Consider the following 26,513-nt stretch of genomic DNA (forward strand, 5'->3'; position numbering starts at 1 on the left):
TAATAAATCTTCAGTGAATATTTATGGAGTCAGTGAGGGAGCTAGCTCTCCAGTAATTGTCTTTCGCTGTTTATGGATTTGTTCTTTATCTTTGTGTGTTTGTCTTCAGGGAGGATTTTGCTAGTTACCCAGACTGGCCTTACTTCTGAGCTAAAGTGACTATCGTCTTAGTGTAGGTGGGACTTCTAGAAGTGCCACCACACCCAGCTTAATTGTGTCCTGCCCCCTACACTACCCTGCTTTGTCTCAGCCTTTAAAAGTATTAGGTTGAATACTGACTGCAGGACTCAGTTCGATGGTACCGACCTGGACTTCCAGCACTCCAGAGACTGAGGTGGGAGGGTCTGCAAGTTCAAAGTTTTGAGCTAAAAAGGCAAGACCCTGTCTCAGACAGGCAGAAACGGTAAAGAGCAAACAGTGAATTTTAGTGCCCCTTCCTGCCTTTCCCGGTCCCACATCAGCCCTTATTTGAGCTTGGACCCCTTTGTAGCTACCTTCTGCCTGTTTCCCGTGCGGTCAGCGAGCCCAGGGCTCAGAACAAGCTGGTGCTAAACATGTTCGGCACCTGAGTTATCTGTTGCATGGCAGCTGAAGGAGCCATGAAACCTGAAGAACACTGGCAAACAAATGCTGTGTGTAGCATCCGTGGTGGCCAGACTTGTTGAGAGCACACACAGTGTTGTGGAAGATCCTCACTTGTCAGCTAGGCAGGAGCACAGGAACATTTAAAGGAAAAGGTCTGCGTTTTGCATAGGATGTGTTTTCTAGATTGGGGAGAGCAGAGAACAGACCTTCTGTGGAAAGGGGACAAGAGAACGATACAGCCTTTGGTAGGGGCTGAGGCTGCTGGGAAGATTCATTCAGAGAGGGAGATAATGGTCTGTTTGGTGTGCTTTGGTCAGCCTAGACAAGCCTTGAACTCAGCAGTCCACCTGTCTCTGCTTCTTCAGTGCTGGGATTACAGGTTTGAGCTTTCTGTTATTTTAAGTCAACTCTGCTATTAAACAAGATGGCATATTAGGACTTTATAGCTTCAGGGGCTTGCTTGGTGCTACTTCCTTCCCCAGTCCTCTCCAGCTGCCAGGTTATGTTGTCCAGCCAGGAACAGTCTGCTTGCCCTGCTCCTTGAATGCCACCCTGCGCCCTGTTCAGAATGCCTTCTCTGTGCTTAATGCTCCCAATGCTGGGAAGAAAGCATGGCGTGTTGACTGACAGAATCCAAATGCCTGGGGCTACGTATGCTATGACTCAAGGTTGTCACTGGAGCTTTGTGTGTGCCCCATGGGGCTGGTTCCCAGAAGGGCTGATGAAGGCTAGCTGTATATAAACCACCATTCTGTCCTCCAGAACCTGCTACTTTACAGTGCATAAATCCTCTCAGCTCGCACAGCAGTCTCCAGCTCTATGGGCCCGTAAGGCTTTCCTTCCTTCCTCTGCCTGTCAGCTCCACTGTGGCCGAGCTTCTGTATTCTGCATGGGAGCCACATTCCTGGGGACAGTAAGGCTTCTTTCACTGACAGCAAGTGGGATCAGAATTATTGGAAAAGTCCCAATCTGCAGTTTCACAGCGATATTCTCTGGCCTCTGCGGCCACCTCTGATGTGGCTGTTAAGACATTAGCCTCAAATGAAGGCAGAGGAGAGGGGAAGGGCGAGCACAGACAGAAGAGAAATTCTCGCTTTAGAATTGGTGTTCAGTCTCTCCTCCATCTTCCCTATTCGTCTACTTGAGACAGGGTCTCACTAAATCTCTAAGTAGTTCTGGCTGGCTTAGAACTTACAGATATCCACTTGTGTCTGCCTTCCCCATATTGGCTTTAAAGACATGCTACCACACTTGGCTTCCTCTTTCCTCTTTAAGACCAGACTGGGTCTTATTACGCTGGCCTGCCTGCCTCCTTCAAAGTCTTGGGTGTGCACTACCACACTGTGCTTTTAGTTTTGGTTTTGGTTGGTTTTGCTTTGTTTTGTTTTGAGGCATGATGTCACAAATATCCTAAGCTGACCTACAGTTTGAACTCCATCTGCCTCAGCCTCCCATGCCAGTGCCACCATGCCACCATGCCCACATATACATGCTCAGCATGTGAACCTCGTCATCCTCTCCTCCCTCCCTCCTTTAGCTTCGCTTGCAAAGCTGTGAGGTTCCTTGTGTCCTCACTGAATCCAGACTAGGTGAAGAGGCTGAGCCCAGAGCTGCTATAGCACGACCTTTTCATCTTAGAGGTGAGAGCCAGGCTGAAGGGTCTTGTCTCTGCCATGGTTCCAGGTCCCTGGCTAATACAGACAACTGTCTGGTAAATGGGGCTCACAGGTAGAGTTAACTTTGATTAACTGAAAGCCAGAGGGTGAAAGCTATACAAGTTCAGACAGGAATTCCCTGGGCACTTGGAAACTGAGGGGTCCTGTTTTCCCCTATGTCCTCGTGCCTCCCCTTTCCCTTTCTTGCCCTTTCCGCCCCCCCCCCCCCCCCCCAGAGCTGGGGACCGAACCCAGGGCCTTGTGGTTGCTAGGCAAGTGCTCTACCACTGAGCTAAATTCCCAACCCCCACTTTCTTGCCCTTTTTTTTTTTTTCTTTTCTTTTTTCTTTTTTCTTTTTTTCGGAGCTGGGGACCGAACCCAGGGCCTTGTGCTTGCTAGGCAAGCACTCTACCACTGAGCTAAATCCCTAACCCCTCTTCCTTGCCCTTTTAAGGGCTGGTAAGTCCCTCTCCTAGAGTGGGTTTGTAGCACTGTTTCCTTAGCCTGTTTGCTGGTTAGGGTGTCGGTTTCCATCTCCTTGACTGTGTGCAGTGCTTCCTTGTCTGTGTTCTGGCACTATGGCCATCTTGAGCATAGTTCATAGGTGCTGGGTTCGAATTCACCTGGAACTCAGCATCTGAGAGACTGATGGGAGGCTCTCTCTGGATCTTTGCTTGTGTGTGCTGTGCATCCCTCCCCAGTTCTACCCACCCCACCACTGGGGATGTGTGTGGGTTCCATGGGGTCATTGCATTACGCTACAGGAGTCTCCAGTTGTATTGAACCTGCCTCAAGGCTGATTTGTTGCAGTTAGTTCTGACTTTGGAGCAGTGGCAAGTGGGGGATTTGGTCACTTACCTTTGCAGTACTGGGGATCAAACTTAGGACTGTGCCATGCTCTGCCACTGAGCTCTAGGTCCTCATTGTCACTAGGCCCCTTTCCTAGTTAGTTTCCCTCCCTACTCTGTCTGGACCTGCCTCCATTTAAGAACAGCTGATGTGACCCCAAACCCTTCCCGGGCAGAAAGATGAGCTTAGAAAGGCTAAGGAGCCATAGGCCACAGGACCAGGGAAAGGGAGACTGTGTTCCCCCTGTGGTTCTCCTTTCTAACAGTGTTGTGTCTTTTCTCCTAGAGACAGGGCTGAACTGCCCACTAGGCCAGCCAGACCCAAAAGACAGAGCAGGCTCCATCCCTCACTACCCACACCTGCCCCTCCTCCCCTTCCAACTCCAAGGTCACAAAAGCTATAAAAAATCCCCAGGGGAGCTCCTGGTTCCTTAAGGCAGCCCTGAAATAATGTCTTTCCCTTTAAAGAAATGTGATCCACTTCCTGATGCTGTGGATAGACAATGTCCTCTGGAGAACGTTGGGCCCTGGAGACTTCACAGGCCAGTCCCCTATGTGGGCCTGTGTGTCTGCAGATGAAGGCAGGAGCTCCAGCTGATGTTTTCCTATACTCAGCACCCAGGAAGCTGTCTCCTAGTGGAAAAACACAAGGGAATTTTACAGTCCCACGCCTGGCCACTGAAATGTTCCTCAACTTGAATTCTCCCATTGCTGCGACAAAGGAGTTGTTGTTTGCCTCTGAGGATTGGCCCTGTTTGAACAACAGTTGATTTATGACTCCAACCTGAACTTGATGTGGCAGTCCTCCAGGACCACCTCCCAGCCCGCCTTCCTCTTTGCCCACCTGATTGGCAGGAGGTGGATGGTGAGGAGGGACAGGTTGCTAAGCAGCCTGGCTTCTACATTGTGCCCTTGCAATTTGAATGAATAGCCACAGTGTTCAGAAGAGGGGGATTTTGGGTCGTCTCAGAATCAGGAGGGACTTTCTGGGGAAGGGGTCTGGTCTTGGCACAAGGCCATGCCTGACTTGGGAGGGAGTTTGGACTCTCCACACCCCTTCCCTTCCTTCCTTGGTGCCAGGGCTCTGTGGCTGTTCTCATGTGGAGATCCTATTGTCTTATCACCTCCCTCACCAAGCAAAGGAAGGACACCAGACCTGACACCTTTAGTGAACTTCTCTGCCATTTAAACACTATCTCCTCTTGGCACTAAATGTCCCTGATCTTACTGAGTTCAAGTACATTTGGGTCAGCAGAGGCAAGGGTGCGGCTTTAAGCCTGTAACTTAGCTGTCAGCCTCTCAACTTTGGTTTGGTTTAGAGAAGCAGTGAAGTCAGACATTTGTAGTCAGTGTTTTAAAAAAAAGTGTTTCTCTGGACAGAATATAAAACCAGTGTAAGGAGAGATAAGGGTCAAGGAAAGCCAGGAAGACTGGGACCACCTCAAGCTGGGGGGCTTGGGCAGCTTCATTTAGTCCCTGAAGGGCTTCTTCGAGCTACCCCTTAATCCTCATGATATGCTCATAATGCTGATGGTTTGAAATAAAATAAAAGCAAACTCCCAGGAGCCATCGGTCTCCAGAGTTGGGCTTTACGGGAGGGTCTCCCAAAGGATGTGATTGGATAAGCCCTCCCAGCCCAGGGGAGCCATGGGCAAGGCACAGTCACACAGGTGGCAGGGGCACTCACCTATGGCTCACCCAAATGGCTCAATGCTGTTCACTCCTGGGGGTCAGAATTGTAGGGTGCTGGGAGCCTTGAAGCACTGCTCAGTGTTAGCACGCTGCCAGTACTCACCCGTTCAACCTCCATGATGATTCAGGTGTCTCGGTGAAGAGAGTGACTGTGGCCCAGGAGCCCAGCTTACCTTTGTGTGTTTCTTTCTCTCCACAGGATAACACAGAAGCAGAGAAGCGGGATCCCCAGGAATTAGTGGGTGAGTACCCTAAGGTCACACTTCTGAGCCTTTCCCTGAGCAGCTGGCTTATTTATGCCAAGCCTCTGTTCTTTGGGGCATCTCACTGCTGTGAGCAGTTTCCCTTCACACTACGAGACCTTTGGCATTTCCTAGGGTGACTGGGTGAGACCTCCAGGCAACATCTTTGAAAATGGCATTCTGTGTGCGCTTTTCTGGGCTTTGGTTGGTTGCCATGTTGTCAGGGGAGTTCAGAGCCCCTAGCAGCTGGCAGCTCATCTTGGTCTTTGTTTCTTTCACTTGTGCCCTGGGCCTGACCTCTCTGTCTTTATGTCCCCTTACCCCAACCACCATATTCATGTTGCTAAAGAAGTTGGCATGGGACCTCCCTCTCCTGGCACTTTGCCTTGTCCCCAGGCGGGAACATGTCTCACAAAATTAGCATATGTGGCCGTTGGTAACTTTGGAGAGCAGAGTAACTTGCAGGAAACCAAATTACATCCCAGCACTCTGCTAGCCTCTGCACCTCAACCCTTTTAGAAAACCACTCCACTGCTAAGTTTGGCCATTGACTTGGTATTGGCTCCAGAACCCTAAGCCAGGGGAAGTTCCTGGTGTCCCCTGTCAGGTTCAGCCTTCCCTCTGCAACAGCCATCTCCTGCTCCCAGGCCACTGTGCTAATCTTGAGACAAGTGTGATCCTACTTGGTTTCCTTCTGTTCCCAAAAGACCCCTGCAGAACCACCCTGCACGTCCACCAGTACATTCTGGGCTTGTGCTTTCCTGCCCTGGGGGTTCAAAGCCCAAAAACTTGGCTTGAAAGTGGTCTTTGGGGTCCTGCCCACCTGCCTATTTTCCAAGAAGTACCCTTTTGCTATGGGTTGTTGATGAGTGACTGGTTTTCCATAACTAAGTGCTAGGAATTATTCATTCTGCTTTGTCTTGGACGAGAATATTAACTGTGTTGATTCTGGGTTTTCGGATAGAGTTTGTCTTATTGAAAAAAAATCAGGGACTATAGAGATGGCTCAGTGCTATTCTTGCAAAGGATCCAGGTTCATTTCCCAGCATCCATGTTGGGTGGTTCACAACTTCCTGTAACTCTAGGTACAGGGAGTCCAATGCTGTCTCTGTTCTGCCAGACCTCAGCAGGAACATGCAGACACATGACATACATTGAAGTACATACACATACTCAAACACGTTTACATGCAACTATGTAAATTAAAACCAGGGCTTCCTTAAACCCTAGAATTTGTTCTTTAGAAAATGACACTCGGGATATGACAGCTTAAAGGAGGCATGGCACACATCTAATCAGAAGCCAGCGGCCTTGGCAGTGGTTGATACACAAGGCCAGGTGTGGTGGGAACTGAAAGCCTCCTCCATCTGGGCACCACTTCACTCTGCTGTTCACCACTGAGAAACTTCAGGGTTTAGGTCAGAGAGCAGCCTGACCGTGAACCAATACAGCAGTGCCCCCCACTCACACGAGCAGTGTCAGATAAGTGTTGGACGTGTTCGGGCATCGGCTGGAATTCTTCCTTAACCAGCTTGGCTCTTTTTCCTCTGGGTTTGCTTTGACTTTTTTTTTTTTTTTTTTAAAGATTCATGAGCGTAGCATGGCCTGGCTATGGCCTGGCTGGTCGTCTACCTTAGCCTCTCAGAGATCTGGTATTGCAGAAACTCAGCTTCTGTGCCATGTGTTTGAAATAGCATTATTGAGGTGTAATTTAAAGAGTAAAACCTGTGAGTTTAAGTGTCCTGTTGTTAGATTTGATAGGCATTTGTATCTGTACTAGTCGTACCAGACCGGTTACAGGCTGACACCTCTACCCTCCTTAGTTCCTGGTGCTCAGCTCCCCTGGGCAGGTGTCTTCCTTCAGTCTCAAGTGAGAAGTGATCGTGATGGGAGTTCAGCCCTATTTTAAGTTTCATATGAAGTAGGCCCATTGGCAAGCACGTAGGCTGGATCATTGTGCTATGAGGGCCTTCCTGTGCGTGAGCGGATGCTGAGCAGAACTGTCACCTGCCCATGAGTGTCCCTTTGAGGACACGCTGAGTGCCTGCTGCAGATGGCGGCTTTCCCGCCTGGCTTTCTGTTTATGCAGGTTCCTGAGAGTTCCATGCACACTGCTGAGCATGGGAATTCCTCTACATTTGTCTGTTGTGACTAAGGAACCTCTCAATATAGCTGACATGGTCTGTTTATGTCCTCTGTTGTGCTGGACACAGTACATTGTCATCTGCATAGGGTTAGCACTCTTTGCTCTTTGAGGAGCAGGTGGTAAGTCAGCTCTTCATCAGAGTGGCTTTAAAAGAACAAGCAAAGAGCCAAGAACCCAACTCACAGGCTTCGCCAGTGCTGTACTCCTGACAGCTGCCGGCCCCACGGGCCTGAAACCGTGTTAGATGTGGAGTGGTGTTCAGATCACTCGGGAGCCTCCTGCTGGTTAGTATCCTGCAGGCATCCTCAGCCCCACTGGGCTTTCTACCCCTGCTCCTCCCTGCCGTAGCCTAAGTCCCCGGAACTAGCTGTTCTGCCCAGAGTCCTACCTGGTGGCCGTGGACACTGCAGATGTTTTCTGACAGAGGCATTAGCGGGGCAGGACTGACTCATGCTTGCAGCAGGCTTGCAGATATTAAATGCAGCTGCTCCCAGCAGAGCAGAGCAGAGCAGCTAAGGCACAGGCACTGCCCAAGTGTCTGCGGGCACACGGCTTGACACTTCCAGAGACGGTTAGGGGCTCTGGCCACTCTGCAGGGCAGCTGCTCTCTCTGTACTGAATGCTTTCTAGGTTTTAGGAAAGAGTCACTCACGCCTGTCCTCAAGTCTCTGCTGTATACTTTTATTGTCCAGAATATGTCACCTTCTTGTCATTTACTTCCCAGGGACTCTTGTTCCTATCTTAGTTCACAAGGGCTCCCTCCTCCCATCCGTCACACTCTACTCCTTATGTCCCAGAGGCTGGAGGTTGCCACAGTAACTGTGGCACACCCTGTTTTTCTAAAAAGCTTTCCTGGCAAATGCCAAAGGGCACTCTTTGTCTGTGTCACATGCACATATGCCCTCTGTGGCCCAGTGCCTGCCAAGGCCTTCTTGGTTTTGTGATGAATACTCACAAAATGCTCTAACCAGCTCTTTCCACTCGCTTCCCCTCTCGGCTGGCCTCTGTAGTCTGACATCAGACCTAGAACTTTTGCTTATCCCCGGGGCTGGGGAAAAGTAAGAATCGAGATTTGGCTTGACAGCCTGCCAGAGCTAGGTAGTGCCCTGCCTGAGGGCAAATTGGGAGATGGCAGAAAGGAACGGGGCAGCAGCAAGTGTGTACTCCCCTCGAAGAGACCATTCTTGGCTGCTATTGCATCTCAGGCCTACAGCGACCTCTGATCCATCGCCCAGCCCATGCTTAGGGTGTGTCTAGTTACAACCCACTGGGGCGCCGAAGCTCGGTACTGTACTTGTGCTTTAAGGCTGCCTCAGGCCTGATCCCTGGCCTCTGTGTTCATAGTGTACACAGGCCCAGACCACCGGAGCTGACCTGGAAGTCATTAGTCTTTGGCTTACTGAGCACTGCGTTTGTCATAGCAATGGTAGCTATGCAGAGATCAAAACACCTTATCTGCTAAGAAGAAAACAGTAACCCATGCTGGGTGCATGACGCACACTTGCAGCCCAGCCAATCCAGAGACTGAAGAGGAAGAGTTGCTTGAGCCCAGGAGTCTGGGCCAGCCTGAGACCCTGATGAGGGGTTTCCCCCTACAGACACCTAAGTGTTCTCTCTCTTTCTCTCTCTCTCTCTCTCTCTCTCTCTCTCTCTCTCTCTCTTCCCTGTTTTGTTTTGTTTTAATCTCTTAAAACCTGGGATTATTTTAAAATCATGACTGGAGGGGAGACTCAGCAGTTAACACATTCTGCTCTGGACAGGACCCATGTCTGGAGGTCACAACCTCCGGTAAATGTCACCTCCAGGGGATCTAATGCCCTCTCTGGACTCTGAGGGCACTTGTACTCACACAGGCAAAGAACAAATTTTTAAAAGATAAAATCTTTACGAAAACCCAGCCTTGGACTAGAGACCAGGAAGGCCATGCCACCCTCCGCCTTCCCCCAGACTCCCTTCAGGCCTCTAGAGCTGTTCTAGGAAGGGCTTAGGTAAGGGCCTGGCACACAGTAGGTCCTCCAGCAAGTACTCAGCTAGATGCTATTGCTGGTGGCTTTTTGGTTCTTGCCTTCCTCCTGCCCCGCCCTTGCTCTCTGCCGTTTGCTCATGTATGGTTCTTCTCATGAGGAATGTTTCAAAGAGCATGACTGACTCTTAACAATCAGCCCATTGTCTGTGCTGCAGAGCCGACTCTGAGGTCCTGGGGTAGCTGGGGAGGCTGCAGGGAAGGGAATGAGAAGAGGAGGCGAGGCTTCGGTGGGCCGTGGTTCTCTGAGGGGATTGATTGCCCTTGGGAGTTGTGGTTCTTGTGTCAGAATCAGACCTTTTGTTCAGGTCTTTCTGTGCACATGCTATTTGGGACCCAAAACATTAGGAACCCTTAACAGTTTCTCATAGCCAACCAGAAAGGGCAGTGCCGAGTGTGAGGCTGACACATGTCTCTCTAGCCCTGCCTAGGTTTAGTGTCTCCACATTGGCAACCTGAGAGTTGCTTAGGCCAGGCAGAATTCACACTGTAGAAATCGGCAAATGCATTTGATTGTGGCTCCTCCCTTCCCCTCCCCCAGGGCTTCCCTGGACTTTCTCTCTTCTTAAAAGCTAGTCTCTGGAGCTTGGTAGGGTGTGTTATTTACATCTGTCCCCTCTACCTGAACTTCCCTTCTCGAAGGTTGACACATGGCTGGCATCTGAACATTTGATCTCACCTCGGGGACACTCTCCTTGTTCACCTCCCCTTCTGCTTTCACAGCACGGTTCCTTGCTGGAATTGTTCTGTGCTTGTGCTTTTATAGCCCCTGGCCTTTCCTCTCAACACAAGAATCTCCTCTTTTCTCAACAGCTTCCTTTTCTGAAAAGGTCCGCAACATGTCACCAGACGAGATCAAGATCCCACCAGAACCGCCGGGCAGATGTTCAAATCACTTACAAGTAAGCACAGGTCTGGCTGCTGAGGCCCATGTGACTGAGATGGCCTGGGTTACATTGTCTGCTTATGCTATGGCCTTCAGAGGCCATGGCAGGGAAAGGGACCAAGTTAAACCGCCAGATGGGCAGGAGCCTGCAGCCTCAGATACTTCCTATAAGCCAGAACTCAGGGATTGACACCCATTGCCACACCTGTCATGTGCTGCCCTCTTGTGTCCCTGGTCGGCCCTCTCTGAGCCAGGGCACTTCTTAGGGAAATTTGCCAGGTAACTGAGGCTCCGTCAGAGTGTAACATAAATTGCACTTGTGTACCATGCACATGTAGATGCACAGTTTCCGTCTTTGTGTTCCTGACTCAGCAGCTTCTGCCCTCACACCTGACCTGAGTAAGGCTTTAAGTGCCTGAAGAACAGAAGCTGTTCATCTGTGCACTGATCCATGGGACATAGGAACTCAGTAAACAGATTTCACCCATGTTGGTTTCTCCTTGTTCCCCTGTGAGTGGGACGTTTCAGTTAACTACAGGGCAGATAGGTGCCCAAGGCTACATAACTATGAGCCTTTTCCACCTGCCCTGCCTTTGATCCTGCAGCTTCTTCTGGGTGCCCCCAGCTATGGAACCAGCCCATGGCCCCACCCAAGCGGATGGATGACTAATGGGTCCTCGGGCTGAGGAATGCAGGAGTCCAGGAGACGGTCAGAGTCAGGACGGGGCACCTTGGAGTTTCTTCCTTTCCCAGAAGTCTCCTCCCTTGGCTAAGCTGTCTGCCTCCCTCCCCTTCACCCCCAGGATGGCGTCACTCTCCATGCCAAACAAGTTTAAGCCTGTGAGGACAGTTCCAGAGGCCTGCCAAGCAGAAGCAGCCAGCCACCCCGAGCGTGGTCTGTTTTGTTTTGTTTGGATTTTGTTTTTTGAAACAGGATTTCTTTATAGCCCTGGCTGTCCTGGAACTCACTTTGGAGACCAGGCTAGCCTCAAACTCAGATCCATCTGTCTGTGCCTCCCCGGTGCTAGGATTAAAGGTGGGCACCACTGCTGCTGACCTTCAGAGCTCTTAAGTTCAGACTGTTTCTTCTTTGACTATTTATTTATTGATCCTATTGGGGGTAGGAACCATGACATTTAAACAAACAGCGAAACCTGTGATAGACCAGCTGTAAGGCAGGGTTCACCGCAAGCTGCTGAGCCTTCTGTGGAAGGGCTCCCTGCAGTGCCCACACTGCCAGCTTCTCCCTCCATGGTAACCACCTGCTCTGCAGACCTCTCAGGCATCAGCACGCCTGTCTCAGCAGGAAGCTGGATTTGGCCTTCTGACCAGGGGAGTGGTCACCTCTTCTAAAAGGTGCCTGGGGGTACTACCAGGACCTCTAGTCCTTCTCTCCTCTAGCAGGCGAAGTGTTCCCTCAGGGAAGCCACAGTTGGCCCTTGAATTAGAACAGGAATCCTGTTCCTGGCTCAGAGCTCTCTTCTCAGAGGAGGCTCTACCCTGAGTTGAGTCTGGGCTTCTTCACTGGTGGCAGCAGGTGACATTGATGCCATCAGTTTTAAGGATTCTATTGCTGTGATTAAAAACCCCAGCTAAACTGGGCACTGGGAGCTCACACTTTCAATCCTAGCCCTCGGGAGGCAGAGACAGGCAGACCTCTGGGTTTGAGGCCACCCTGGTCTGTCTATAGAGTAAGTTCCAGGACAGCCTGGGCTCAAAAAACAAACAAACAAACAACAACAAAAAAAAAAAACAGAACAGACTCGCCTACAGACCAGTCTTACAAAGACATTTTCTTTTCTTTTCTTTATTTCTTTTTTTTTTTTTTTTAAGATTTACTTATTTACTTATGTATGAGTACACTGTAGCTGTCCTCAGACACACCAGAAGAGGGCATCGAATTCCATTACAGATGGTTGTGAGCCACCGTGTGGTTGCTGAGAATTGAACTCAGAACCTCTGGAAGAGCAGTCAGTGCTCTTAACCGCTGAGCCATCTCTCCAGTCAGAAGACATTTTCTTTCTTTTTTTTTTTTTTTTTTTTTTTTTGGTTCTTTTTTTTCGGAGCTGGGGACCAAACCTAGGGCCTTGCGCTTGCTAGGCAAGCACTCTACCACTGAGTTAAATCCCCAACCCCGGAAGACATTTTCTTAATTAGGATTCCCTCTCCCCAGGTGTCTAGGTTGGTGTCAGGTTGATAAAACCCAGCCAGCACAGCATCTGTTACAGGCTTTGTCCCTTTGGCCTGTATCACCAGCTTGGATGCTGCCAATTGTTTGTTTGTTTGTTTGTTTGTTTGTTTGTTTGTTTGTTTGTTTCCTAGGCCAGGGTCCTTGGAGGGATTTTGGTGAGAGGTTAGATCCTAATCCTTGCTTGTGACCCTCAGTTAACGGACATGAGCCAGCTCTTCCAGACACCGTAGAAAGACATTCAAAGGTGGACTCAGCAGCAAAGCATGCACCTGGCCTGCAGTGAGGCCCCAGTTCCATCCCAAGCACCACCTTTTTTTTAAAGGCATCTAGGAAATTTGAGACCAACTACAAAAAAGTCTGTCTCCCTCCTCCGAGGTGATGACACTTTCCCAGGTCTCCTGCGCCTCAGGGCTGCTCATCAGCTCTTAAGAAGTTGCACTCCTCTGTGTCTGGGAGATGATACACAGTTTTGTATTTGTCGCTAGGCTTCCAGTGACTTCTGACTTGACCTTTCTCCCACTCTCTACACTGACCATCAAGACTAGCTCAGGAGAAATCAGCCATGCAAACAGACCGATTTGGGCTGGATTTGCCTGTACCTACCTCTGGTCAGACTGTGATTGGAGTCAGGCATTAGATGGCTGGGGTGCAACAGGATCATGGGGGATAGGCTCTGTGAAGCTTACCCTCTGTCCCCTCCAAAGGATAAGATCCAGAAGCTCTATGAGCGGAAGATAAAGGAGGGGATGGATATGAACTACATCATCCAAAGGAAGAAGGAGTTCCGGAACCCCAGGTGAGGCAAGACAAACGGTAGACGGGGACCAGGAAAACCTGTGAAGGGAGGCAGGGGAGGAGAGCCCAAAGCGACTTCACCCAGACTTCCACTGATACTAGGTGCCTGGTAGACACACCAGAGATTTACTCATAAAATACAGGTTCAAGGTGTGCACCAGTCCACCATGATGGCTAAGAGACCTGGCTGGGTTCTGCTCCCCACCCTGGTCCTAAAGGAGGACATTCAACAAGGTAATCACCAGAGAGGTTCTTCCAACTCAGAAAGCTTGGCTTTGGCTCATGAAGGGTTTAGGGACAAGGTGTGTCTGGCTGGGTCTATTGTTATGTCGAGGTATTTGAGATAGGATCCCACTATGTAGTCCTGTCTGGCCTTGAACTCACAGAATCCACCTGCCTCTGCCCCCGCAAGTGCTAGAGTTAAAGGTGTGCATCACGCTGCCTGGCTGTGTCCCAGGCTTATTCTTTCAAATGCTCAAACTAGTAAAACACCCAGGGCAGGATGCGCCCTGTGTCAGCAGGGACTGAGCCCAGCCAGTTGTGTGGTCTGAGTGTGGAGGCCCATGCCAAGGCCAACTGAAGACCAGAAGCATCTACAGTAGACATAGCATTCAGATGCTGTCTCAACCGCCTTCTTCTGGCCCCAGCCGCAGCCTGTCTGGGGAGGAGGCAGGCATCCCATCAGGAGGCTGCATTGGTGGAAGTGATGGGTGAAAAGGCTTCATCCCTTTGTCATCGGTCCAGGAGCCAGTGGTTCTGATTCCATACAGGATATGGGACCAGTACAGAGCCTGCTCATGGGTTCTTCTGTTCCCTTTTCAGCATCTACGAGAAACTGATCCAGTTCTGTGCCATTGATGAGCTGGGCACCAACTACCCAAAGGTGTGCACAGGGGGTGGAGCTTGCTGTAGTGGGTGTGGCTTCATGCCATGGAACGTCTGTGGAGTGGCTTGGCTGGTAGTCTGGCAGATGCCAGTGACAGGCTTGGTCTCTGGGTCCCAACCAGTTAGAAGCCAGGACCGGGCCTGTGCCACTGCTACCAGCTGAGCGGACGCTCCTACTCTGCTCTTAGGAGCTTCCTGGCTTTGTGGCTGGTGATCAGGGAGCCGGCTGAAGCCCTGTGCCTTCATGAGGGCTGGGGCCCTAGCCTAGGCAGCTCCTGTGCACTGTGGTGTCGCTCTGACTACAGTTTAACCTCCTCTTTGCAGGATATGTTTGATCCCCACGGCTGGTCTGAAGACTCCTACTATGAGGCATTGGGTAACCTCTGTAGCTTTCTGTTTATCTACTCATCCACACACCCATCGGTCTGTCCATCCAGTCAGTGACTTAGGTGACCCATATCTCAGGCAGGGTCTCTGTGCCGGGCCATGTCTACAGGGCTTCTGTGGACAAGACTGACGGTGTCCCTTGCTGGCAAGACTTGGACACAGTACAGGCAGATGGGATAGTAATTCCCACACTGATGGCACTGAATTAATGTGAGCAGAGCCAGAAACCTTTGGCAAGCAGAGCGCCTGACCTGGCCAAAAGATTGGGAAGGCCCTGTTGAGGAGACCGTTAGAGCAAGGTTTGGAGAGGTGCAGGGGCCAGAATGCCCGGGGCAGAGGAGGTGTGTGTTCTAAGGCCAGGGAACACAGCACAGAGCTGGGAGTAATTTCACAGCCTGAGCCTTGAACCTGTGAGTCCCCGTCACAAGCCCAGAGCTTGTAAACCAGGTCCTGGCTCATTAGTGTGTGTATATGTGGCCCTTACAAGTTTTGCCTTATTTTAAGTTAGTTCCCAATATTTTTATTTACAATATAATTCTGTATCTAGCGTTCCTTAGTCAGTAGGGTGGTCGTTCACTGTGAATGAAGCTCAGGAGCAGCCCCCAGACCCTTGGACCAGGCCCATGGTCCACGCTGACCAGGGCCTAACACTTCACCTGCTCCAGTGCTGAGCCCATGCAGCCCTTTAGGCCAGTATGAGGAATGCAAGGTCAAGGCAGTGACCTCCTCGGTCACACACTGCTCATGTCTCCACAGCCAAGGCCCAGAAGATTGAAATGGACAAATTGGAAAAGGCCAAAAAGGAGAGAACGAAAGTAAGTAATGACTGACCCTGGGGCGGAGGTGCTGTGAGGTGTGCAGGTCCTGCTGCTGAGTGGAAGAGTCCGGCTTCCCAGGCTCCCTGCCACCCCTACCCTTCATGTCTAGTGAGGCCTTGAGCATCCTTGGCCTTGGCCTCTGTGATGAGCAGACGGCTGTCTATGGAAACCACTGCTCAGCTGTGGCAGGCTCGGCGTCCCCGGCATTGTGCCCTTCCTTAGCCCACTGCAGAGCCCTGGGGGCTTTGCCTCTTATGGCTCAATGGTGCTCCAGCCTGATGTGAAGTAGCTGTTCCTTCATGAGAGTGAGGCTAAGGCCTACTCTGCGTTGTGCATTTCTTGGCCTGCAGAGCTGACCTCCACAGCCAGCTTGTGTGGGTTCCTATGGATCTCATGTCTGAGAGCCACATAAGCCATCAATTTGGACACCACGCACCACTTCTGTAGCAGTGTCATCAGAGAGGGTCTGCCAGGAGCTTCACGATCCCCAGATTGTCAGCTGGACATGAGAATACACCTTCTCCTACTCTGGTTAGGGCTGAATTCCTCACAGCAGCTGTGACCCACAAGAGCCTCCCTTACCTCCAGGCTGAGGGCTGCAAGGCCTGGGGGTGTAACTGGCCCTTTCTGAGGCTTTGTGGCCAAGAATGTGGGAGTGGTGTGAGGGGGAGGAACTAGGTTTCTTGTCCTTTTTTAAAATGTGCATATGTATTTTATGTATATGTGTGTATGCCTGTGTGACAGAAGAGGGCATGGATGGTTGTGAGCCACCATGTGGGTGCTGGGAACCAAACTCGGGTTCTCTGGATGGAACCACTGAGCCATCTCTCCAGCCCCAAGTTTCTTGTTCTTAACCATTGAATGAATCTCCCCCTTCTTTCTCTTCCTCTCCCCCTAAACCCTAGGCTTAACACAGGTCTGGGGACCACAGCTGTCCTTCTGTGCAGAAGATAGCACTTCCTCCTGGATGTGAGGAGGAGAGGCCTGGCAGCTGGTTTAAGGGGACAGTGGGTTGGGTGCCGGTCGGTCATGTGTGGTAACTTGTGATGCTGGGAGGGACCCCACATCTGCTGGGAAAGTGTTTGGAAGAGTGACAAAAGCCCCTCAGGCACCTCCCACTCTCCCAAGTGCTCCCAGCCAAGATGGTTTTCAGGGCCTCTTTTGTTTAATGCCGAACTCTTGTGCCCTGGGAGCAGACAGATGGACGGACAGCACAGGAAATGGACACATGTCTCTGCAATGGTCTTATTGTCCTCTCTCCTCTCCAGATTGAGTTTGTAACAGGCACCAAGAAAGGCACCACAACCAATGCCACGGCCACCACCACCAGCACTGCCAGCACAGCTGTCGCAGGTACAGGCTGCTCATCCCGTCCCTGCACCACCTCAGGGCCTCCAGATAGAGCGGGAGGTTCATGGGTTTGTTAGAGAGGGACTGTGCCAGGCTTGGCCTTGTGTGCTCTGCCAAGTATGAGCATAGCAAGGCTCCCAGATTATTGACTTCCCTCTGGGTTCCTGGACCCAACCTGCCTCTGGCCTGCCGGGAAAGGGGCCCTGCCCTTGGGGTCCTATTGGTTGGTGCTGATCTTGACCCCTCTCTTGTATCACCTCTAGATGCCCAGAAGAGGAAGAGCAAATGGGACTCGGCCATCCCCGTGACGACAATAGCGCAGCCCACCATCCTCACCACCACAGCCACCCTGCCAGCAGTGGTCACTGTCACCACCAGTGCCAGCGGCTCCAAGACCACTGTCATTTCTGCCGTGGGTACCATCGTGAAGAAGGCCAAGCAGTGACCAGAGGACACCCCAGGACTTGGCAGGACTGTGCAACCCAGTAACTTCCACCCACTGGGAGGTGCCTTTGTTTGGGACTGATACGCACTCCCCACATGCCTTCCAAGAGGAGCCTCGGCATTCCAGCCGGAAGGACGTCACAGCAGAGGCAGTGTGTGCATTGGACAGGGTCTGTGCGCACACCTCTTGGGTCTCACCCAATTAAAAGTACTGCTTCTTGGGTCCTGGCATGTCAGGTGCACTGGCCTCTCCCACGCTGCAAACCTGAAGCTCTAGTGCCCTTCGTAACAGTCAGGATTGTGGCTCAGGATGAACAATGGCCGACAAGCCACGGGAGTACTCAGAGGGGTAGCCCAGGGAGCTGCCATGGTCATTCCCAGTGTATGCCCAGGGCGTGGGCAGGTGGGAGCTCAAGGAGGGGCCACACACATAACCTTTCCTGTTGTCTATTTTCCTATTCTCCTGATCCAGAAACCAGTTCTGAACAATTCTCCGGCAATAACAGAGGCCGCTGCTCTCTTGGGTGCAGTTAAACACTCCCCACACTGCTTATGATACACACCCAGGCTTTTGAAATCAGGCCAGATAACAGAGGGCTGGGTGATTCCCAACCTGCCCAGGGCAGGAGCAAAGTGTGGGCACCTGGCCAAGGCCGCCCCAGCCCCTCAGTGCCCAGTGAGTGTGGCCAGCAGGATCCACGCAGTGGGGGAGATGAATCACCTCCTGCTCTGGCCAGGGCTGCCGCTCATTGTTTGTGTGAAGGCGCTGCTCTGGGGAAGGTCTGCCACCCCGCCCTTCCTATGTTGTTATCTCTACCCAGCAGCAGCCCTTGGTAGCACCAGCAGCCACTCTGTGGGCCCAAACATTCGCCAGCCCGACACGGAGGGAAGCTTGTCTTTCGTGCCCTCTGGCAGCTCTCCCTCCCATTCAGCGGAAGGACTGAGTGTCAAAGGAGGAAGTGGGGCTGTGAAGGATCCCACTCCTTCCATGGGACCAACAGAGATGGCCTCTAAGGTTGTGTTGGGTATTTGTGAAATACCCTAAAATGAAAACCCTGTCACTACTGTCGTCCCCTTCTGTCCTTGACTGCATGTGTCCCGAGCACCTCCAGTAAGGTCTACCCTGCAGGAGGCTCAGGACACCCAGGTCTGAGTAGGCACTTTGGGAGATGAACCAAGGACGCCAACACCTTGGCTCCAGTCCAGTCTGCAGCAGCCCTGAACCAGTCCTGTGGAGCCTCGGAAAACACTACCTAAGGGCTTCGTGAGGGGCCTGAGCTTCACAAAGCTCAGCTGAAACCAGCCTCATCCCCACCAAGAACTAATTAGATAGGGTCTCCTGAGCGGGTCTTTGAACGTCTGATTCCTGCCTTTGCTTCCTGAGTGCTGGGATTGTGAACATGAATCATCACACTTAGTTTATATGGTCTGAGGGATCGGATCCAGGACTTCCTGCATGCTAGGCAAACGCCAAGTGAGCTACATTCCCAAATTCTACCAGGGATCTGTGGGGATGGGATGCTGGGGACCTGGCTGTTTGCTGGGGACCTCCAGACTCTCAACTGCTGCCAGTTCAGTCTCCTATCCTGTACCGAGGGATTGCTGCAACCCACGTTTATGTAATGTGTGTCCCACTGTTACCCTAATCGACAGAATCCTCCTCGGGCACGCTCAGAAGCTGGGTGATCCCCACAGGTGTACCTGGAGGCTTGTGACCCAGAAGTCGAGTGGGCGAGGGCCATCACAGAGTGGTGGGCTGCTCAACACCTCAGGTTGTGATCACCTGACTCCCTTGACACTGCTTGCCCCAGGCTCTTTGTGACTGGCTTACCAAGCCTTGCCAGTGGTCCTGTGCTTTAGGCAAGTGATGGGCAGGCCGCTGCTGTTTTGTGCTTTACACTTTTATATATTAGAGTCGTAGTGTGTAGTACTTGGCATCCAACCCAGGCTCCCTGTTCTACCACTGAACTAATCCCAGGTTCCAGGCCCTTGTGAAGAGGAGAGGTTCAGCCCAGAGTAGCCTCAAGTGAGTCTCCTGCCCCTGCCTTCCAAGTCCTGGAATTACAGGTGTACCTCCAGACCTGGTTTGGTTTTGTTTGTTTGTTGGGGGCGGGGGTGTTAAGGGTCGAGACAGGATTTCTCTATCACAGCCCTGGTTTTCCTGGAACTCATTCTGTAGACCAGATCCTCCTCCATCTGCCTCCCAAGTGCTGGGATTAAAGCTGTGCACCACCATGCCTGCCTTTGGTTTGGGGTTTTGGTTTTTTTTTTTTTTTTAGAGTTTTGGGACAATGAGGTGGTCTTGTGCATAAAGTGCTCGCCACACAAGCACAGGGATCCCAGTGCCCACAGAAGCTGGGCTACATGTGTGCTGGGGGTGGGGGGCAGAAAAACCCCTCCTCGAAAAATTTAAATTGGGAAGCACCCCAGCATCAAGCTCCACCTGTGTGAGAGCGCACGCACGCACACACACACCCCCACACACATGACGCCTGGACACAATCAAGGTCAGCTCCAAACAACTGGATTCAAGTGATCCTCCTGTGTCGGTGTAAGCAGCTAGGACTACAGGTGTGTCCTATTACCTGCGTATGCCCTGCTCTCATGTGGGGCACTGTGGACGGATTTGGTGTCATCTCCGGGAGAGCCAGGTGAGAACAGAGGGGACGATGTGCCTCACTGTGTGGGAGTTAGGGAGAAAATCCAAGGCAGTGGCGCAGTAGAGAGCACGTACTGTTCTCGAGGACCCTGGATTGGTTCTCAGCACCCACATCCAGTGTCTCACTCTGACTCCAGTTCCAGCTGGACCCCATGACACAGACCTGGGGTGCCTGTGTTCACATGCACATGTCCACACAGAGACACAGTAATTTAGAATAAAGTCCTTGGAAGAAAGAAGTAAGTTATCCAGAGTCTAGGGAGTAATAGGAACTGGGGTTGTGGCCCTGTGCTAGAGCATGCAGTCCAACAAGCAGGAGGAAGATAAAGGACAGGGAAGAGAAAAGCTAGCTCCCTGGCACTCATCGAAGGTCGGGTATTTGTGCTATTTAAGAACATCACACTCCAGTAGCAATGCACCCAGATCTTGGGTCCACACCACAAACAACAGGCTCTGTAGAAAAGGGCTGGTTTCAGAATCCAAGTGGGAGTGGAGAAGCTTGTTCCAGAAAACAAAGACGACTCCCAAGCCTAGGAGCCATCTTGATCGTTTTTGTTGTTGACTTGTTGGGTTTTTGAGGCTGGATCTCATTGTGTAGCTCAGGCTGGCAGAGAACTCATCACCCAATCTGGCTCCAGTCTGCAGCTGTTATCTCAGCTTCCGAAGCCGGGGATACAGTCGTGTGGGACCCACCAAAGCCGGGGTGCGGGCGTGTGGGACCCACCAAAGCCGGGGTGCGGGCGTGTGGGACCCACCAAAGCCGGGGTGCGGGCGTGTGGGACCCACCAAAGCCGGGGTGCGGGCGTGTGGGACCCACCAAAGCCGGGGTGCGGGCGTGTGGGACCCACCAAAGCCGGGGTGCGGGCGTGTGGGACCCACCAAAGCCGGGGTGCGGGCGTGTGGGACCCACCAAAGCCGGGGTGCGGGCGTGTGGGACCCACCAAAGCCGGGGTGCGGGCGTGTGGGACCCACCAAAGCCGGGGTGCGGGCGTGTGGGACCCATCATGCTCAGCTCAAAGTTATTGGGATGGGATGGTGTGCGGGAGGTTGAGACACGGTCAAAAAGCCGTTTGGAAGAGATTTCTCCACTTGCCTCATTTCATTAAATGTAAAAGTGGGCAGTGTGGAGAGCAGTCCTTTGATCCCAGCAGTCAAGACAAAAACAAAACAAAAAAACCCTGCAGTGAGTTGTAAACTATTGAGTAAATAAAATCAATTCATATTCTCACTTGTTTTTATTTTATTGTATGTAAAGGTGCCTTCATATACGCCTCTGCACCATGAGGGTCTCCCCATGGAGGCCAAAGAGTGTTTCAGGTCCCGTGGAACTGGAGTTTCAGAAGATTGTGAACCTCCAAATAGGTGCTGAGAATTGGACCCCTGTCCTCAGCAAAAGCAGCCCGAGTCCTCTCAACCCATGAGGCATATCCCCAGCACCATAGCGAGGTTTTCAAAAAGAAAACTATGAGCCCGGTGGTGATGGTGCGTGTCTGTAATCCCAGGCCTCAGGAGAGAGATGGTGGGATCTCGAAATTCAAGGCCAGCCTGGTCTACAGAGCAAGTTTCAGGACAGCCAGGGCTATACAAAGAAACCCTGTATTGAAAAAAACAAAATTTTTTTAAAAAAAGAAAGAAAAAGAAGAAAGGGAGAAGTGTGCATTTGCTACCACTAAAATCGCAAAATACCAGGTCCTAATCCTGAAATCGATAATTAAAAGTGATAGTTCGGCTGATAAAGGTACTTCCCACCGAGCCTGATGACCCGAGTTTGGTCCCCAAGACCCCACATGTGGAAGGAAGGAGAGCATCCACTCCTCAAGTCCTAAAGCACGAATCCCTGCATGAAGAAACCAATCGGATCAGCCCAGAAAGCCGGGCCCTGCAGAGGAACAGACGCCTCTCTAGTGTACAGGAAGGGAACTGGCTTCTTAGAAAACTGAAGGGGAGAGCTGGAGTGCATCTCAGAGGAACAAGCGTTGTGTCCCCATGACGATTATCTTTGATAACATTTCCTCTGAGGAATAGCAGAATCTGTGGTTTTTCTTTTCAAAACTTGGCTCTGGTTTTTTTCCGTTTTTTTTTTTTTTTTTTTTTTTTTTTTTTGGAGCTGGGGACCGAACCCATTCCTAGGCAAGCGCTCTACCACTGAGCTAAATCCCCAACCCCCCGGGGTTTTTTTGTTTGTTTGTTTGTTTTGTTTTGTTTTGTTCTTTTAATACAAAGAAAGAAGAGGGGATAGCAGCTCGTCTGATTCCAGATTCAAGGATGGAAGGGGGCTTCCCAGGAAACCCAAAGACTCGGCAGGTCCAATTGTTCACCTTTGTGACCCCAGCTCTCCTGGGATCACAAAGGTGAATGAGGAAGGCGCTCTCTGCTCCAAGAAGCAGACACTGGATGTGTACATTCATAGCAGGAAATGACCAGGGAGTGGAGGGCAGACTGTGCTGGAGACGGGGATAAAGGTGTTCATCTAAGCAGGGATTGCTCTGGGTCCTCAGAAAAAGATGAGGTCATGCTGGGAATTCCCTCTGTAGTGGCCGGGCCCTGTTGACAGGAGTTCTATGAATGCATGCATGTGCTTGTGTGTGTGTGTGTGTGTGTGTGTGTGTACACGCACATACTGTGGTACACATGTGGAGATCAGAGAACAACTTTGAGGAGCTGATTTTCTCCTTCCACCTTTAGGTGAGCTCCAGGATTGAACTCAGGTCCTGAGGCACCTTTGTCCACAGATCTATCCAGCCGGCCCTCCACTGTTCCTTTTGAGACAGGATTTTACACTGGGTAGCCCCCTGCCTCCACCCTCTGTGGTTACAGGAGCATGCCAGAATCCTCAGCTTCTCTGTGAGCACTGTTTTTCATGCTTGAAAAGCAAGCGTCTCCCTGACTGGGCAAAACTAGACTCATCCAAGACTCTGATCCTGAAGGGAAAAAAAAAAAAGCCAGTGTAGAGAAGGAAAAGCTAAACTAGATTAGGAAGACGTAGTCAGGTGTTGTAACAGGAATTAGGAATCAAAACGGATTCAAAAGGAAACCATTAGGTTAGACATGCCCGGGCAGTAAGGACTGAGTCATGGATTAACTAATACACACTGCTGTTCGTTTTCCCAGGCGAATCAGCCTGAGATATGGTAGTGGGTTTTCTCAGCTCATGCCGGAGTGGAGCCAGGATTCGGCTTGCGGCTCACTGTGGGAGAACCAGGATCAGACTGCGGCTCACCATGGGCAGCTGGTATATCTCGTTCCCACTGGAGGAAAGGCTGAGATGGTCAGTAGAAATACAGACGAGAAACCCAAACGTACCTATGTGAGTAAAGTGCCTGCCGCACAGACAGGAGGACCTGAGCTCAGGCCCCCAGCATGACACGGAGTAAGTGTCTGTAATCACAGCCCTCCTAGGTGGAGAAATCTCGGAAGCTCACAGGCCAGCTACCCTGACATACACAGTGGCTAGCGAGACGAAACCATCTCAAGCCGGAAGGCAAAGCCAAGACCCGAAGTTGGCCTCTGACCTCCACATACCAGAGCACACACAGGTACAGAGATTTTTTTAAGACAAGCACACACACATAGACATAGAGAAAAAAGAAAACAAATAAATATATAGCAGTGTAGAAAATCATACTTTTGAGGATAGATGGTGAAAAGAATCTTATTTTCGTCCTTTGGCACGTTTTTACATTTATGTGTACATGTGTGTGTCTGTATCCATATCTACACGTGTATGGATTTACATGTATGTGAGTGCGCGTCTGCATAGAGGCCCGAGGATACTCATCAAAGCGGGATCTTTCAGTCAAACCCAGCGCTCCCTCACAGGGCTAGGCTTGCCAGACAGCAATTTCCGGGATCCAACCCCTCTCTCCACCTTCTGAGGCTTGAATTATAGGAAGGGCTGCCACCCTCGCCCTGAGTTTCATAGAGTCTGGGGATCTAGGTCACATGGTCAGACTGACAAAGTCCAGCACATCCCTGGAGAACATAGCGCAGACCAGGGTGGAGAGCCAGGATTTGGCTTGTGGCTCACCATGGGCAGCTGGTATATCTCGTTCCCACTGGAGCTCATTAAACACTTGTAAACTAAGTAAGTGATTGAACTAGTGAATAAAGTGTCCTTTTACAGAGGCTGAGAGATGGCTCTGCAGTTAAGAGCAAGGGCTGCTCTCCCAGAGGACCTGGGTTCAATTCCCAGCCACCACCACATGGCTCACAATTGTCTGCAACTCCTGTTCCCTCACACACATACATGCAGTCAAATCACCAACATAAATAAACATAAGTTTTAAAAAAGTTTTATCTCGGGGCTGGGGATTTAGCTCAGTGGTAGAGCGCTTACCTAGGAAGCGCAAGGCCCTGGGTTCGGTCCCCAGCTCCGAAAAAAAGAACCAAAAAAAAAAAAAAGAAAAAGAAATTAACTTGCAGAACCAGCGGGACGGCTCAGCTGTTAAAGGCACGGGCCACAAGCCTAGTGGCCCGAGTTTCATCCCAGGAACACGCAGAAAGATGGAAGGAGAGAAATGACAACACAAAGTTGCCCTCTGACCTCCACGAGTCTGCTGTGGCCACGCATGTGTCATGGATGACACACGAACACATAATGCTAAAGGGTTTTTTTTTTTTAAGATTTATTTATATATGTGAGTACACTGTAGCTGTCTTCAGACACACCAGAAGAGGGCATCAGATCCCATTACAGATGGTTGTGAGCCACCATGTGGTTGCTGGGAATTGAACTCAGGACCTCTGGAAGAGCATTCAGTGCTCTTAACCGCTGAGCCATCTCTCCAGCCCCCGGCTAAAGTTTTGTTTATTCTCTTCACATCCCAATATCCGCCGCCCTCCTCCCAGTTCCTCCCCCACACAGCTCCTCCTCCATTGTCCTGCCCCTTCTCTTCTGAGAACCGAAGACCCCTGGTTCATCTAGTAAAAGCACTCACTAGCCACACAGTCCTGGTGTTTCTCCAGAACCCATATAAGCCATATAAAAACCACATGCGCTGGCCTAGAGACAGTAGAGTAGTCCCAGAGCCTGGGGACCAGCTACCCTGCAATATTCAGCACAGCAGTGGAAACAGGAGACCCTGCTCCACAGGATGCAGGTGAGAGCCAACTCCTAAAGACTGTCCTCTAATTTCCACCCCATACTCACAAATAAATATTTTTAAACACTTATTTGTTTGTTTTATGTAAGTTCAGACACACCAGAAGAGGGCATCAGATCCCATTACAGATGGTTGTGAGCCACCCTGTGGTTGCTGGGATTTGAACTCAGGACCTCTGGAAGAGCAGTCAGTGCCCTTAACCGCTGAGCCATCTCTCCAGCCTATAAATAAATGTTTTTAAATTAATGTGCAGAGCTCTTCTTTTCCAGGCTGAACTGGGTGCCTGCTGGAGTGGCTGATGTCCACAAGGCACTGAGCTGGCCTGGCACGTACATCTGAGTGGGCTCGCCTCCCCAGTGCCCTCACAACTGGGCTCTGTCCCCAGTGCCCCCACATTCAAGAGCAAGTCTCTCTGAGCACCTAGCCTGTACAGAACAGGACTGACAGGGCTGAGGGCTATTTAACAGTCTTTTTTTTTTTTTTTTTTGTGGTATATAAACTATTTATTAACAGCAAAGGCCCAAAGACTCATTTCTTCTTGGACACACCCACAGTACGGCCCCTGCGGCCAGTGGTCTTGGTGTGCTGACCCCGGACACGAAGGCCCCAAAAGTGGCGCAGCCCTCTATGGGCTCGGATTTTCTTCAGCCGCTCCAGGTCCTCACGCAGCTTGTTGTCTAGACCGTTGGCCAGAACCTGGCTATACTTCCCATCCTTCACGTCCTTCTGTCTGTTCAAGAACCAGTCAGGGATCTTGTATTGTCGTGGGTTCTGCATGATGGTGATCACACGCTCCACCTCGTCCTCCGTGAGCTCCCCAGCCCTCTTGGTGAGGTCAATGTCTGCTTTCCTCAACACCACATGAGCGTATCTCCGCCCCACACCCTTAATGGCAGTGATAGCGAAGGCTATTTTCCGCCGCCCATCGATGTTGGTGTTGAGTACTCGCAGGATGTGCTGAAACTTCTCGGGGATCACTAGGGACATGGCGGCGGCACAAGCGGCGGCTTGTAGGCCTCCTGTGGAAGAGCTATTTAACAGTCTTTTTAAAATTCATTTTTATTAGTATTATTTCTGAGGCAGAGTCTGTGGAGTCCTGACTGGCTTGAAACTCTCCGTGTAAACCAGGCTGACCTCGAACTCACAAAGATCCACATGCCTCTGCTTCCAGAGGGCTTGCATGAAAGGCCTGCACTGCTGTATTTTATAATTGTTTGTTTGAGAGTGTGGGACGGATGTACACCCACAGAGAAAGTGTGAGAATGAGTCCCCCCTCCCCCGGGGTCAAACTCAGGTCCTTACGTGTGTCAGCAAGCACTTTGACTCATTAAGACATCTTCTTACCCAGTCACTTTTTTGTTTTTTGTTTTTTTGTTTCTTTTTTGTTTTGTTTTGTTTTTTTTTTTTTTTTTTTTGTTCTTTTTTTTTTTCCGGAGCTGGGGACGGAACCCAGGGCCTTGCGCTTCCTAGGTAAGCGCTCTACCACTGAGCTAAATCCCCAGCCCCGTTTTGTTTTGTTTTTGTTTTTGTTTTTGTTTTCGTTTTTTTTTTTTTTTTTTTTTTTTTTTTTTGAGCTCCTTCTATATGCTAGACACCAGGGCTGGGGCTGGAGAAAATCGCCCTACTCTCTAGTCCAGACCTGGGTAGGCACTGGCCTCTCCACCTCTCCTGACTTGGATCACCCCAGGTTGAGGCAGAAAACATGGGTTCTCAGAGTCCACAGTCCAGTGGGATGATCATTTCAAACCAGTATAGCAAACGCCTTGAGGAAACCACACTCTGATCTAGAGGTCTCGTTCGGTGG

At 50.9% G+C, this 26,513-nt stretch overlaps 2 protein-coding genes across 3 annotated transcripts in view; one reads left to right on the top strand and one right to left on the bottom strand.

The window, feature by feature from the left end:
* The window catches only part of Sap30bp (SAP30 binding protein), a 32,717-nt gene extending 13,534 nt beyond the window's left edge, over positions 1-19,183 (top strand). The window contains exons 3-10 of one of the 2 annotated variants that reach the window (XM_039086430.2): positions 4,981-5,023; positions 10,006-10,094; positions 12,974-13,065; positions 13,887-13,947; positions 14,274-14,325; positions 15,093-15,151; positions 16,423-16,507; positions 16,768-19,183. In XM_039086430.2, coding sequence (XP_038942358.1) covers positions 4,981-5,023; positions 10,006-10,094; positions 12,974-13,065; positions 13,887-13,947; positions 14,274-14,325; positions 15,093-15,151; positions 16,423-16,507; positions 16,768-16,949 — 663 coding nt within the window. In that variant the 3' untranslated portion in view covers positions 16,950-19,183. The remainder of the gene's footprint in view (positions 1-4,980; positions 5,024-10,005; positions 10,095-12,973; positions 13,066-13,886; positions 13,948-14,273; positions 14,326-15,092; positions 15,152-16,422; positions 16,508-16,767) is intronic. The other variant, NM_001108305.1, reaches the window with a different exon arrangement.
* Rps18l1 (ribosomal protein S18-like 1) lies at positions 17,298-26,262 on the bottom strand. The gene has a single exon (XM_063270172.1). The coding sequence runs from the start codon at positions 25,694-25,696 to the stop codon at positions 25,238-25,240; it is 459 nt and encodes a 152-aa protein (XP_063126242.1). The 5' UTR covers positions 25,697-26,262; the 3' UTR covers positions 17,298-25,237.
* Positions 26,263-26,513: the final 251 nt, after the last annotated feature.

The sequence above is a fragment of the Rattus norvegicus genome, chromosome 10 (assembly GCF_036323735.1).
Source record: "Rattus norvegicus strain BN/NHsdMcwi chromosome 10, GRCr8, whole genome shotgun sequence".
Taxonomy (NCBI): domain Eukaryota; kingdom Metazoa; phylum Chordata; class Mammalia; order Rodentia; family Muridae; genus Rattus; species Rattus norvegicus.